At 59.7% G+C, this 13,565-nt stretch overlaps 1 protein-coding gene across 2 annotated transcripts in view; it reads right to left on the reverse strand.

Moving 5' to 3' along the window:
• GNAO1 (G protein subunit alpha o1) overlaps positions 1–13,565 on the reverse strand; it is a 162,522-nt gene that overhangs the window by 15,109 nt on the left and 133,848 nt on the right. For both annotated transcript variants that reach the window (XM_032854439.1, XM_032854440.1), the window contains exons 4-6: positions 9,719–9,879; positions 4,658–4,786; positions 2,670–2,799 (exon numbers count right to left, since the gene is read on the reverse strand). In XM_032854439.1, the coding sequence (XP_032710330.1) occupies positions 2,670–2,799; positions 4,658–4,786; positions 9,719–9,879 (420 nt within the window). The remainder of the gene's footprint in view (positions 1–2,669; positions 2,800–4,657; positions 4,787–9,718; positions 9,880–13,565) is intronic.

Here is a 13,565-nt window from a genome sequence, read left to right on the forward strand (position 1 = left end):
TGAAGAAGCTGTGGCAGGCCGAGGCCTGGGGCCGCTGGAGCCACCAGCCTGGGGTATGAGGATGGGATGAAACCCTCGGGCTGTCAGGGTGCAGTGGGCGGGGCGGCTGGCTGGCAGGGGTGGGGGCAGCCCCGAGGCCCCCGGGACCCCCGGCCAGGCTCCAGGAGCTGTCTGTAGACTCCTCTGTCCTGGCAGGCCCCGCTCCTGCCCCAGTCAGGAGGGACGTGCGGGTTGACCATGGAGGAAGTCTGAGGACCAACAGTGGGTCAGCAGGGTCCTGCTTTTGCCTCCCGGGGCGGAGTGTCCATGTCCCACAGCTTGTCCTTTCGCCATACGCTGGGACGGAGCAGCCCGACCGTGGCCGGCTCCTGAGTGCTGAGTCCAATGGGCCTCACCGCTGCCCACAAGGCTGCTCGGCCACCGTAGCCATTTTGTGGAGGAGGAAGGGAGAGGCTGCCACGCTCACCCCGTGGCAGGGCCAGGGCCCGGCTCTGCACCAGCGCTGTGTGGTTCCTCAGCTGCCCAGCGCTGCCGTGTCCTGGAGACACAGATGTTTGCCGAGCTCTCTCGCCGTGGTATTGTTCTTGCTGTCCCCGCGGCAATGAGCTGCCTTTGTGAGTGGCTGTCCTGTGGCGAAGCCCATTTGCTCTTCCCAGGGGGCACCGACGGCCTGCTTCTGGGTGGAAAGGGCTCCAGGAAAAGCCAGTTTCTGGTCTTGGCTTCCCCAAGGTCCTGTGCTTCAGCCCTTGTGCAACAGGGGCCGGGAAAATGGGGCAGGAAGACGAGAGAGGGTGGAAGCGGGACAGTAAAGGCAAGAAGAGAAAGAGGCGGCGGGGCCCGTGGGCCGTGCTCCCCAGAAGCAGTGGTGGGGCTAGAGAGGAGCTTCCGGGGGGCCAGCCGGGCTGGACGGGGAGGGCTGTGCGAGCACGAGGCCTGGCACCTAACCAGACCACGGACACAGGTGACCAACGGCCAAGGAGCTTGGGGCCCCGTGGCTGCCAGACCCACACGGATGTCCCTTTGCTTCGACCCGGTGCTCCAGAGGTGAGTGAGAGGCCCTGCCCCATGGCTGTGGAGCCTGGGACTCAAGGTTTAAGCTGCGCACAGACCCGGGACGGCAGGTCACAGCGGAGAGGCGAATTGAGGGAGTGGGGCCCTCCTGCCCTCCGGCTCTCTGCTTTCTTTGCAACCCGTGGGTTACAGACGTGATGCTAGCCCAGCCCTGCTTCTTACTCGCGGGCTTTGGAGGGAGGAAAGATGAACCTAGTGGAGCCCAGACCACGTGGGTGGATGCCACTGTTGGTGACGAGCAGTTTCGAAACCATAGAGTCAGCCGGCGGAACAGTGAGAGAAGTGCCAGGGCCGTCCCTGGGCAGGGGTGCATAGTGGGTGCGGCCGGTGTGTCCGGGTCCCAGCACAGCCCAGCGCGGGCCTCTACCCACCACCCGGCTCCAGGGATCTGAGACGCCGCAGTCGGCCGAGGCCACTGACAGTGACTGCTCTACCAGAACGACCTCCCAGCCAAGGCCCTAGGAGCCTCACCCTCGACAAGGCAGGGCTCAGGGGCTTTGCTGGAACCCAACTCAGGGGTGCAGCTGGCCCCAAAAGAGGAAGGACAAGGCAGACCAGCATGGGGTTCACCCCCGGCCCCTTCAACCCCCTGCTGGCGGCTTCGGTCCCAGTCTGCCAAAAACCTCATCCCGTGCCAGTCCCTCCCCACAGCGCGGCACCCCAGCCCGCAGCCCACCAGATGTGCCCAGAAGGCCTGCGGGACCAGCAGGCCAGGACTGAGACGGGACAGACCGCGAGAGACCACCTTGCTCAGGGCCTGCCGTGATGACCAACACACGGCTTCACGCCCTCAGCGCTGACTCTGAGAGGCTGGGGCCCAGGGTCTGCACGTGCATCCCACAGATGGGGCTGACCCCACAGCCAGGACCCCATAACCCCCTGCAGGTGCCACGGGCTCGTCTCCAGGGACCCCGCAGGGGCATCACGCCGATACCCAGCTTCCCTTGCAGGCTCCATAGACAGGCCTGCTGCTCAGTGGACGCCACCCCCCGACACACATAGGGACAGTCGCCGGCAACGGTACAACCACCAGCTCCGCGGTTCCGACGGTTTCACGCGCATTCTCTCAACATGTCACCGGCGGCCCCGAGACGAAGTACTATGGTTCCCCCACTCCGGCAGAGAGCAGTAGCCGAGGCAGGGCGCGAGCCGCCGGGACCTGGCAGCACAGCGGGAGCAGGCCCAGGGAAAGGCCGCACCTCTCCAGCTGAGGGCCTCGCTTTGAGGCCAGCGTGGCCGACCTCCTCTGAGGAGGGGCCCAGCGCCCCGTGCACTCCCCCTGCCAGCCGCACGCAGCGCCTCTGGCCACAGCTCGGCCGTGCTGGGGACAGGCGGTCGGGCCTGAGACTGGCTATTTCCGTCTTACATACATTCTTGCTGGGCTGCACCTTGATTTCTTTTAGGACTGACTGGCTTCATTCGGTTCTGGCCCGGCGGCTCTGGGCCTCTGCCTGGCCCCCCGTCACAGGAGGGAGAGGGCATGGCCCCCAGTGGTGGACCCGCAGCCAACACAGCTGGCCCCACCCCGGAGGCCCCAGGGCCCCTGAGGCCGAGTCTCTCCAGGCCACCACAGGCCGCGCAGGCCCAGGGCCACTCACCGTGGTCTCGTCTTCATGGAGCACCTGGTCGTAGCCGCTGAGCGCGACGCAGAAGATAATGGCTGTGACGTCCTCGAAGCAGTGGATCCACTTCTTGCGTTCAGATCGCTGGCCCCCGACGTCGAACAGCCTGGGAGGGGAGAGAGGGAAGCTGTGAGTGGTGGGCGGTGGGACCCAGGCCGGTGTGGGAGTGCCTGGTCAAGCCCCAAGCCTCCGGGAACACCCTGCCACAGGGGCCGATGGGCGGACTGGGCCGTCTGCCCCATGATGGGCTGTGCTCATGTTGGGGCTCAGAGACCTGCCCTTGCACCTCGAGAATCTTACAAAGGGGGCACCTCAGGTGGCCCCCAATAATCGCTTCTGTGAGGCGCTCCTCTTGGACAGCACACATAACCTGTCGCTGGCCTTCGGCGTGTGCGGTCCTGTCTGTGGTCTGGGCAAGCCCCCGGTCCTGGGTGTGTCAGGTGGGCAGGGATCAGTGCCCGTTACGTGGAGGGAAAGGGAGACACCAAGGGCCTTGTGAAGGGCCCGTGGTCCTGGTGAAGGCTGGTATGGTAGAACGAGGGTCTGACCCAGATCTGCCTGCAGACAAGACACCCCTGCTCCATGCCATGCCTCCCCAGCAGAGGGCTACCACCTCTCTCCCCCTAGACACCACCCCTCAGGACACAGGAGGGCTGTAAGAGGAGACTGTGGGCAGGTGCGACTGCATCCTGGAGATAAGAGGTCAGTCTCCTACCCTCAAGCCCTGAGCAAAGACCCACCACCTCGGAGGCCTGGGCTCTGAGCCAGTGTGCGTGGGGACTGCAGGCCCTCCCAACAGAGGAGAAACCCTGTGGGCAGAGGCCAGTAAGTTCTGTGCAAAGAAGTAGGCTGGTTCCTGTCCTACTACCGCCTCCCATGGCTCCTGCTTCTGCATCTAAAATATAGGGGCATGGCCCCTGGCCTCTGTGAGCCCTTCCCAATGCTTATTCTCACCCTCTGCCTGCTGGCAGCCCTGAGTCCAGGTCCCCTCCCTATGCCCAGAGGCACGGGTTAGAGATACTGAGGAGACCAGAAGGTGAGAGACACCTTGTGGGGCTGCTCAGCCCATTGCTGCACTCTCCAGATTCAGGGGAGGCTCTGGTGTCCAGCGCTGCCTGTTGGGTCCAGGGCCCCCAAGACAGAACTTGAGCCCCCTCAGTCTGTGTGAGAGCAGGACGGGGCTAGGGGGGCAGTGTGGGGTCCAGCCCTCCCAGGCAGGACAGGCAGCCACAAAGCAGGCCCTTACACTGGTCTACCAGCCTGTAGTCCCTGACCCCAGACCTTTCCTCCTGCTTTATGGACACCCAGAAACCACATCTGGAAGGTAGGTGGGAGCAGGACAGGGACTCTCAGGCCTCAGCACAGGGAGGTTAGCCCAGGTGGGGACATAACTCTCCAGGAGGGCCTGAGAAGTCCAGCTTCCTGCCTCAGGCTTCTAAGGTGCTCTGAGAGCTTGGACTTGAGTTGTGTTCTGTGTTTGGGGATAGCCTTGCTCCTCCCAGCCCTCGGTTTCCCCACATGTACCTAGAGATGGTGGATCAGCTGATCTCTAAGATCCCTCCAGCTCTGAGATTATCCGGGTTCTTGGCATCTCACAGACACTGTTTGGGCCTATCCATCCTCCTTCCCTCCCCCTCCCACAAGAAGGACTTCAAGGGGCCACCTGGGAGATTTGCCTTCCTCCTCTTCAGAAGTCATCTAGGGACAGGACTCCACTCCTCTGTCCACTCCAATCCTCTCTGTTCCTTGGAGACCCACTCCAGAATGCCTCTTCTAGGAAGCCTCCCTGGTTGTCCTGGCCCCTGAACTTGGTGGGAAACACACACAGGCAGGTCCCTTCTTGTATCTAACTGCCTGTCCCAACTGGAAAGCTCCCCAAGGCAGATGAGACAGGGCGGAGAGACCGGTGTTACCCATCTGTCCCAGTGCCCTCGCCAGGGTTCGGGAAACTCCCTGGGCCTCACCTGAAGTGGAGGTTCTTGAATGTGAAGTGGGTTTCTACGATGCCAGTGGTTTTGACCCTGGTTCGGAGGATATCCTGCTCAGTGGGCTGGTAGTCGGCGGCCCCGATCCGATCCAGGCTGTCCAGGTAGCTGGGGAGGGCAACACACGGGGCCCTGGAACAAGCCGGCCCAGTCCCAGGCAGCGCCCCCTGGGGGCCGACCGTGGAAGCAACGGCGCCCCTGCCCCCCACCATCCACTGCCCTGGGGCTGGGGGCAGAGAGTGGGAGGAGCTTATGTTCTACCCTCACCTCCTCAAAGAGCCTCTAGCTCAGACCAAGGGCTGCTTGCCCAGGGCCAGGGGCGGTGCATTTAGAGGTCAGACTCTTACATAGTGGCCAACAGTTACCTTTGACTCTTGGCATGTGTGATCATGTTGCACCCTTAGTTGCCCTGAATTATATGAACTGTTTTAGAGATTAGAAAACTGAGGATCAACAAAGGACCTCGCCCAGCTGGGAGCCGGGGCTCCAACCCAGACATCTGGTCCACCCCCTAACAGTACTCCTGAGTGCTGCCCAGAGGCCTCTTGGCATCCGCCGGTGCTTCCAGACTTGCTTAGTCTACCGGAGCACTGGTCCTTGGAAGAGAGGCTCAGAGGTGACACAGCTCAGAGGTGACATGGGGATGAGACCCATGTCTTTGGCATCAGGGCTCTCTTTTCATGTCACCACTGGCTCTAGAGACAGACCATGTCTTTGCACTTTACCCATCCAGCCGGAAGGGCTTCGGGGTTAGTTTTGAACCCAAAGCAGTGGTGGGATCTGGAAAACCAGGAAGCAGGGAGGTGGGCCAGGCCTGAAGGAGGATTCAGTGATGAACAGGGCTGGCTGGGCCACCTACCCCTTGGACCACCGCACACAGCCCACAGGGGAGGAGTCCCGAGGGTCCAAGCCCTAGGACAATGTGGGGTCCCAGGTTGCGTGAGGAGGGGCTACCCTTCATTGGCACTAGCCCTGGGACCTGTGAGGGTCAGTTTCTCAGCCTGAGGATGCTCATGGGGCTGGAGGGGGAAATGCCTTCAGCAATGAGGGTTTCCACTGGTAAACAAATAATCCATGCCCCCCTCAAATCCTTGTGAGGATTTTCCTTGAAGAAATAAAACTGAATGAGGGAGTCCCAGGGGTAGGAGGCATAAGCTTGAAGTCACATAGTTAGAAAAGGGACCCTGCTAGGATTTGAGCCTGGATGTGCCTGACTCCAGATCCCGTGATCTTCGGGCCTGGACCTGGCAGCTCTGGCTGCCTCAGCATCTCCCGACCAGGCTCCTGGGAGTGTCTGGACTCTGGGCTCAGCCTGGAGGAGCCCCTCCCGGCCTGTCCCAATCCTCCTAACCTCTCTGGGCACAACCCCTCACACCCCCCTCACTCTCTGCCCCACTCCCACTGCCTCTGCTTAGGAGCTCTGCTGGTTTTGAAATGACCCTCGTTCTGTTGTCTCCAGCTGGACACCAGGACGGGGGAGTCTCTGGCCTTGGCCCCCATCCCCCCACCCCCACCCACAATCCCAGCCGGGGAAACCTCTTTTAGACAGAAAACCTGGCCCTCCGTCTCTCTGTGCTATTGAGCCTCACACATGGACATGGCCAAGGGAGGGGCGGGTGAGCAAGTGGGAGAGGCACCTACTTGTTCCCCCACCCCCCATCGCCCTGGCTGCTGGGATGAGACCCTGAATACGACCAGTACCGTCCCCACCTCCCCAGAGCCTACATGTGTTTGTGTGCACATGTGCGTGTAAGATAATTCACAGTTAAGTAAGAAGGAAAGACGGAGGCAGTTGGTAAGGAGAAGGCCTGAGGAGCATTGCTATTGGGCAGAGGGGGGCTGGGGAAGGCAGGATGACACTGGAGTGGAGGCTGAGGGGAGGAGGGGTGAGCCTCTCCCCTTGCAGGTACAGAGGACACCCTGTGGTGGTGGGGGGCCTGGGACGCAGGCCCTGGGCAGGGGTGGTGTGGTGGGAGGAGGGAGCTGTGCGACTGGAGTGGGGTGATGGAGGCAAGGGTGGGGCGCAGCTTGTAGGCACTTGGGCTTTCACGCTGAGCGAGATGGGAAGCTTCTGGAAGGTTCTGATGAAGAGTACGGGAACGAGTCTGCTGCTCTACGGAGAGCAGATCAGGAGGGAGGAGAAAGGACACCTGTTGGGAGGTTGCTGCAGCCCTGTAGGTGAGAGGCCACTATGCTGGGGCCTGGAGGAGGCACGAGTGGGAGGCAGAGCCCATTAAAGCCACCTCCTCCGTGGTAGAAGCTGCTCTTAGTGGGAAGAAGGGTGGGGCAGAGCGGGTTTGGGGGAGGAAGGAGCTGGGAGTCAGGTGGCACATACTAATTTGGGAAGTGCTGAGATGTCCGAATGGACAGGGAGGAGGCAGGAGGGAGGGCTGGGCTGGCCCCACACGAGGGAGATTTGTCGAGGGAGATTTGTCGGGGCGTGTGAGGGATGGAGGCGGACAGGGCTGGAGAAGCTCACCCAGGCCCTGAGCATGGACTGGAAGAGGTTCAAGGGTTCCAGAGAGGGCACAGGCAGGAAGTGGGGAGGGAGCACACTTGGAGGTGCTACAAGGAGGGGGGTCGAGAGCCTGAGCCATCTCAGCGGGGCACAGGAGCAAAGCCCGAGGGGTGGGCTCAGAGAGAGGGCAGGAGAAGAAACAGGCCCAACCAGACCATGGAACTAGCTTGTACAGCCCCTGCTGGGACGTGCTCAGATTCCTGGGCTCCCGGGGCTTGTCTCAGCACCATCCGGAGGGTCAAAGGGAGAGCCAGCCCTATCCACAGAGGCCTGGGTGGAGGGAGCCTGGCAGCACCGGAAGCCTCCCTGTCCCCTCAGGGGCCTGGTGTCCTCACCTGTTAAGTGAGGGGATTGGGCTGGGGGACATGGGGAGTCACTCACACCACCCCTTGGAATTGGGCCCTGAGTCAGCCCTATGGGGCTCTCTCTCTCTCTCTGTCACAACAAATCCGCTGTTAACTGTTTTATATATTGCACCCAGGATTCTGTCAGAAAAGGGGATCTGGCTGCTAAGACCAGGGTCGCAGAGCCACCCTGGACCAGGCAAGGTTTAAGGCCGTTCCTTACCTGACTGCTGTGGGTTCCCGTCCTGGCCTGTCCTGGGACCCTGTCCCAGAGACAGACACTTGGAGAGAAGGAGCCAGGTTTCCTCAGCTGACTTGGTGGGGAGTTGATAAATATTGACTCAAGCTTCTTACTTAACATTATAAAGGCAACCACCAGAAGAACCACAGGTAAGCCCTGAACTAGCAAGAAGCTGGTCATGGAAGTGGGGCAGAGACATGGGAGGCGGGCAGGTGAGCTGAACTCCGATCCCATCCCAGAGGCCACTAAATACTATGACCGCTTGGAGGGTCAGGTTTTCCTGGATGACACTGGGACAGAGAGATGAAATAATTACAAGTTGGAAGGGGACAGACCTGGAAGAAGGAGTTTACTATTAATTTTACACCTCTCTGTAGTGTTAAATTTTTTTTTCAGTGTATTTAGGTTATAATTACATGGACAACAATTTAAGTGGAGATCACTATTTGATGGCCCGAGTGGAGTTGGGGGGATGGGAAAGCCCTGGACTGGGGCCCAGCAGGGGTGGGGAAGCTGTCCCCCCAACCCCCAAATGGCTCAGGGGGACAACCTGGGGCCACTGGAGGAGTGACTTGAGCGTGCACCGGCAGCTGTGGGCACAAACCCCACGCTCACACCCCTGTCCACCGAGGTATCCCTGGGGGGCTCATCAGGGCCCCAGGGCCCAGCTCACTACCACCTGGGATGCCCAGAACCTAGCGTTCACCCAGTAGACAGTCTAGGTGTGCAGAATTGGGGGGAACTCTGGCCTTGCTCAAGTCTCTAGTTTAGTAGCTGTCATCGTGGCCGACAGAAATGGCCCAACATCTGTGAGCAAGTGCCGTTTTCTGGGCCCTTGCCTCTGCGACACCACCAGGGGGTAGGCTGGGATTTCTCAGGCTCAGCACTATTGACATTTTGGTCCAGATGATTCTTGCTACGGAGAGCTGTCTGATGCACTGTAGGTCGCTCAGCCGCATCCCTGGCCTCTGTCTACTAGATGCCAGCACCACCACCCGAGTCGGGACAATCAGGAATGTCTCCAGACATTGCCAAATGTCTCCTGGGGGCAGAGTGGTGGAGCAGCAGGGGTGAAGACGGCTGAATGAGACCAGTGGTGGAGCACACACGTCCTAAGATGGTGGGTTCAAACCCAGAGGCTCCCACTGACAACTTGGGCACAAGACTGCAAAAGTGGGGTGTGGTCCCAAAGTCTCCAGGACAGAAGACCTGTCCGCAGCCCGGGCAGGCCATTCCCCGGGGCATGGAGTCCCTGCTCTGAGGAACAAGGGCATGTAACCTTAGGGACACTTGAAGTAACAGAGCTGCTATCACGGAAGAGTCCCCACAGGCCACTCCGCCCCCCTTTGTTTGTCCCCCTTTCAGCCTCTCCGGCTTTCACTGACCTCTTCCCTTGCCTTCACTCCCCCTTCTCTCTTTTTCTTTCCTTCCCCATATTTGGTTATAACGCACTATCAAAGGATATGTTTGATTATTTCCTTAGTCTTATTTAAAATATTCATTTTAAAGATAGAGGAATGGAACGTTTATTTCCTCTAAAATGAAACAGAAATGGCATCATGTCAATTACTTTCTGCCCATATGACTCTTGGTTTGTACTTACGGGGTCAGGGCTTCTCTGGAGGGAAAAAGCTGTTAGACTATAGACTTTCCTTCTGAAGTGCCAGGCCCTGTCCAGGGCAAGGTGGTGACGGATCCCGCCCTCTGGGAACCCTACTGTTCGCGGTCTCTTGTGTGTTCGGCCTCCCTGGCCTCTTACCCCGGGGGTGCGAGGAGAAGCCCTTTCCCTCTCCTTCCAGACACCTTTCCTGACACCAATGGCAGAACACGTCACGGCAGTTCTGACCTCAGCCGAGGCCCCCTCCTTGCGCGCCCACCTCCGCCTCCATGCTGGCCTCTGTGCTTGCCGGCGGCCACCCCAGCCCCAAGACACTCACTATTTGGCAGAATCGTTGAGCTGATATTCCCGAGACCTGTTGAAGCATTCCTGGATTCCTGAGTCGCCCCAGAGCCGCATCATGGCGGAAAGCAGTTCTGCAGAGAAGGGCTCTGTGTCTTCCATCCGACTTACCACGTCACACACCATCTTGGCGTCAGCCTGTGAGGAGACAGGGGTGGTCTTTGAGGCTTTGGTGGGGTCACAGCCCTGGCTGGGCACAGGCTAGGGTACTGGGACCGCGGCTCAGCCCTTGGCCTGCTCAGGAAAGGCGGGCCACTAGATACAGTGTGGACACAGTCTGGGGATGAGAGCCATTGGAGCCTTCTGTCTGGCACGGCGACTTTCAGTGTGGCAGTTTCAACCGTGCCCCATGCAGCCTGATTGTCTCCTGTGGGCAGGAGGGGAGCGGATAGGGCTCAGTCCTCCATCCGCCAGCTCAACCAAGGCAGCCCCACTTTCATCTCCTTTGAAAACGGTTTTGCAGAGTATTTTTTGGGGAAAAAAAAAAGTCAATGTTTTTGACTATTATAATTTTCTCTACTTCTTACCCAGGTGGAGCAAAGTCCCTGGAATTGGGCAAATCAGGAAGAGGGACGATTTGGTTACTTGAGAATTCCAGGTAGCTGAGGGCCTGGGCCCCAGGGGACCTGTGCCTTGGGGGACTGATCATGAAGCATGAAGAGGCCGGTTCTCCAATTATGTCAATATTCAATGTCAAGAGCTTAGGCCCCTGGCTGGCCCAAAGCTGAAACTTAAAAAATTTTTTAAAGATTTTATTTATTTATTTCAGCGGGGAGGTAGAGGGAAAGAGAGAGTAACTCAAGCAGACTCTGCACTGAGTAAGGAGCCTGACGCAGGGCTTGATCTCATGACCCTGAGACTGTGATCTGAGCCAAAATCGAGGCGGTCGCTTAACCGACTGAGCCACTTAGGAGCCCCCAAAACTTAATTTTATTAATTTTTAGTTACTTATTTGCTGTTGACCTGTGGCCTACCTCTCCCTGGGGGCCGGAGAGGCCCAGTCCTGGTTAAACAAGGGAAGGGCAGAGGGTGAACAGAGAGATAGGGAGTTCGCCTCTCTCTGCCTCTCTCCCCCTCCTCCTCGGTCTGACGGGTACCCCAGGGTGCCCTGGGAGCCCGACACTCTGCTGCTCTTGCACGGACATCACGGCATAACGAGCAGGCGTCTTCCCCCTTCCCCTTCTCTGGGATACCACACAGGGTCCCCATCTTCAGAGATGATGGATCACAGACGTGTAACCCCAGACGGGGAAGGCAGTGGTCTCTGGAGACGCAGGGGCTCCTGGAGCAGTCACAGGACCTCCCCAGGCCCAGCACCTTGCACACACACACACAGCACTTCACAGCCTACAAAGCACGTGCCGGGGCGCGTGCGCGCGCGCGCGCGCGCACACACACACACACACACACACACACACACACACAGTGCCTCCTGGAGGGGTGAGAGGAGGCTGCAGTAATGGGCCTGGTTCTCTGCCCGTCTGGGTCCATACGCCCTCCGCTTCCCGTCTTTGCAATTTCTGCCCCCTGAACGCAGGACACAGTTCCTCTGTCCTTGACTGTGAGCGGCTGGGGGCCACGCTCCGGCCCATATAAGGATGTGGAAGTTCCCCAAGCTGCCCTTCAGAGGCCTTGCATGACCCCGCTTGTCCTGTGGGGCCTCCGCCATCGTCATGAACACGCCCGGGCTCCCCCGTTCATCCCAGCAAGAGGATAGGGGACACACGGAGCCCAGCAGAAGCACCCTGGGTCTCTGATCCCCAGCTGAACTCCTGCCCCGTGGAAAGAAATAATTTTTACTGCAAGTGACCGAGTTAGGGAAGGCTTCTTTGTACTGTGTGGCCATCACTAACTAGTACAGTAGTCTCTGTGTTACTGTCCCCATTTTACAGGTCGGGAAACTGAGCGCCAGAGAGAGGCAGGCACTCACCTATGCTTGTGGGTGGGGAGTGCCAGAGCTGAGAGTCAGCATCAGGAGGCTCTGACCCCAAGGCCAGCCTCTGGGATCAGACCCACAAGTTCTGAGAGCAGCTGCCCAGCAGTCCCTGTGAGGGCCAATGGTGCCTCACGCAGGGTCCACACCAAGGGCAACAGGCGAGAACCACAGGCTCTGCGCTCCATTGGAGAGAACTGTTGCTTTTAACGTAGAGATGGGAGGGGGAGCTGTGCACCTCACTCATACCTGGGCACTTGCCCCACTTGCCTCAGAGGGTCCCTACAGAGGGCCAGCTTCCTGGCCCGGCCTTACCGGCCCTCTGCTCCCGCCGTGTGGCAGGCTGCACGGTTTGGGACTTAGTGTCTGGGATGGGCAGGAGTGGGTGCGCACACAGCCGGGCTTCCCTGCCCTCCTAGAGAGGTGACTCTGAGACGCGTCTGCCAGGCTTTTAGAGGACCATGGCTGCCCCAAGCCCCAATGCCTGCCCACTGCCCTGCATGAACATCCGCGCTCCCTTCATTTCCCTTCCCTTTCCTGGGTCACCTACCCTGTCCCTTGGTGCTTCCTGAAATGACCTCCCCAATAAATTCCTTGTCTTAAGGTCAACTTTTCGAGGAACCCAAACCAGGACAAGAAGGTGCCCATCGCAGCCCAAGCCCCGGGCAGACCTTACCTACGGAGTGTTCCCATGTTTCTGCCATGACAGGGCCTGCCCCAGGTCACTCTCCTGACCCCACCATGCGGCCCCTCAGCACAAGCCCCCCAAGGGTTCAGAAGAACAGGTCTGCCTTGTGGCCGCTGCCTGCCCCCCGCCGCCCCGGGGGATGTCCTAGTGGCCGGGGAAGAGGAGAGGCTGGGAGTGCAGGGCAAGGAGCAGGGGTGGCTCCCCATTGGCTCCTTTGTGCTCACATGTGCACAGACCCACGGGGCCCAGGCCAGTTCCCAGTGCAGGTCAGGGGCCTAGGGTGGCAGGTGTGGGAAGCTGAGGCAAGGAAGCTGCGAGGGGGCTGGCGGGTACATGCCCTACTCTAGGCCAGCTATGGGATTTTTCAGTAGGGTCAGCCTGAGAGGATGCGTCTCTAGAGTCCGCGGTATCACCAAGACCTGTGTCTTGATCCTGAGGAAGCCCCCAAGAACGAAGCTAGCAGAAGGAAGCAGGCCAGTGTCCTGGGGTTCGGGCCCCTCATCCTCTCTGCAGCACGGCCCCAGACAAGACAGGTCCAGGGAGCCGAGTGGGTGCAGGGCAGAGTGGGGCTTGCGGCATCTACCCTGGCTGGGCAGTTGGTGTTGGCATTCCAGGGTCCCCTCCTCCGGCTGCCTTTCCCCCCGGTTCAGCATGCACGGGCTGGAGCCTGTGGTGGGTGGGGCTGAGCCCTGGCTGGGGTTTGGGAGTGGGATGCCCCAGGCCTGCCATATCCTTGACCTCAGGGGTCCTCGGGCCTTGGGTCTTTATCACTAGCTGATCCCTCTACCCTCAAGCCCTTCCAGCCCCCAGTCCTCTGAGCTAGAGGAAACACAGATGACTTCACCCCTGGCAGGTGGTTCAAGAAGTGAGGGAAATTGCTAGAAATCTGCAGGTGTTCCTTGGGTGGGAGAGACACAAAGGAGATGAGGTTTAGCATCTGGGCACTCCGTGTTTGACAACAGATTCTATACAAAAGGTAAGTGGGGCCAAAGCCTTCTGTGGAGACTTTCCAGAACTGAGCTGAGCAGCTAGGTAGCTATGTACGCGTCAGAGGCCTGTCTACTGCGGAAGGCAGAGGGGCAAGCTCTGGCGGCCATCTACCCCGGGAACGAAGCTACACCTGGCCTGGAGGCTAGCCGGCCAAGCCCACAATGCCAGCCCCGATCCAGCTTCCTTGGGGTCCCATCCCAGAGATCCCAGCCT

This window comes from Lontra canadensis, unplaced genomic scaffold (assembly GCF_010015895.1).
Source record: "Lontra canadensis isolate GAN:19392208 unplaced genomic scaffold, GSC_riverotter_1.0 scaffold8, whole genome shotgun sequence".
In the NCBI taxonomy this organism is placed as follows: Eukaryota; Metazoa; Chordata; class Mammalia; order Carnivora; family Mustelidae; genus Lontra; species Lontra canadensis.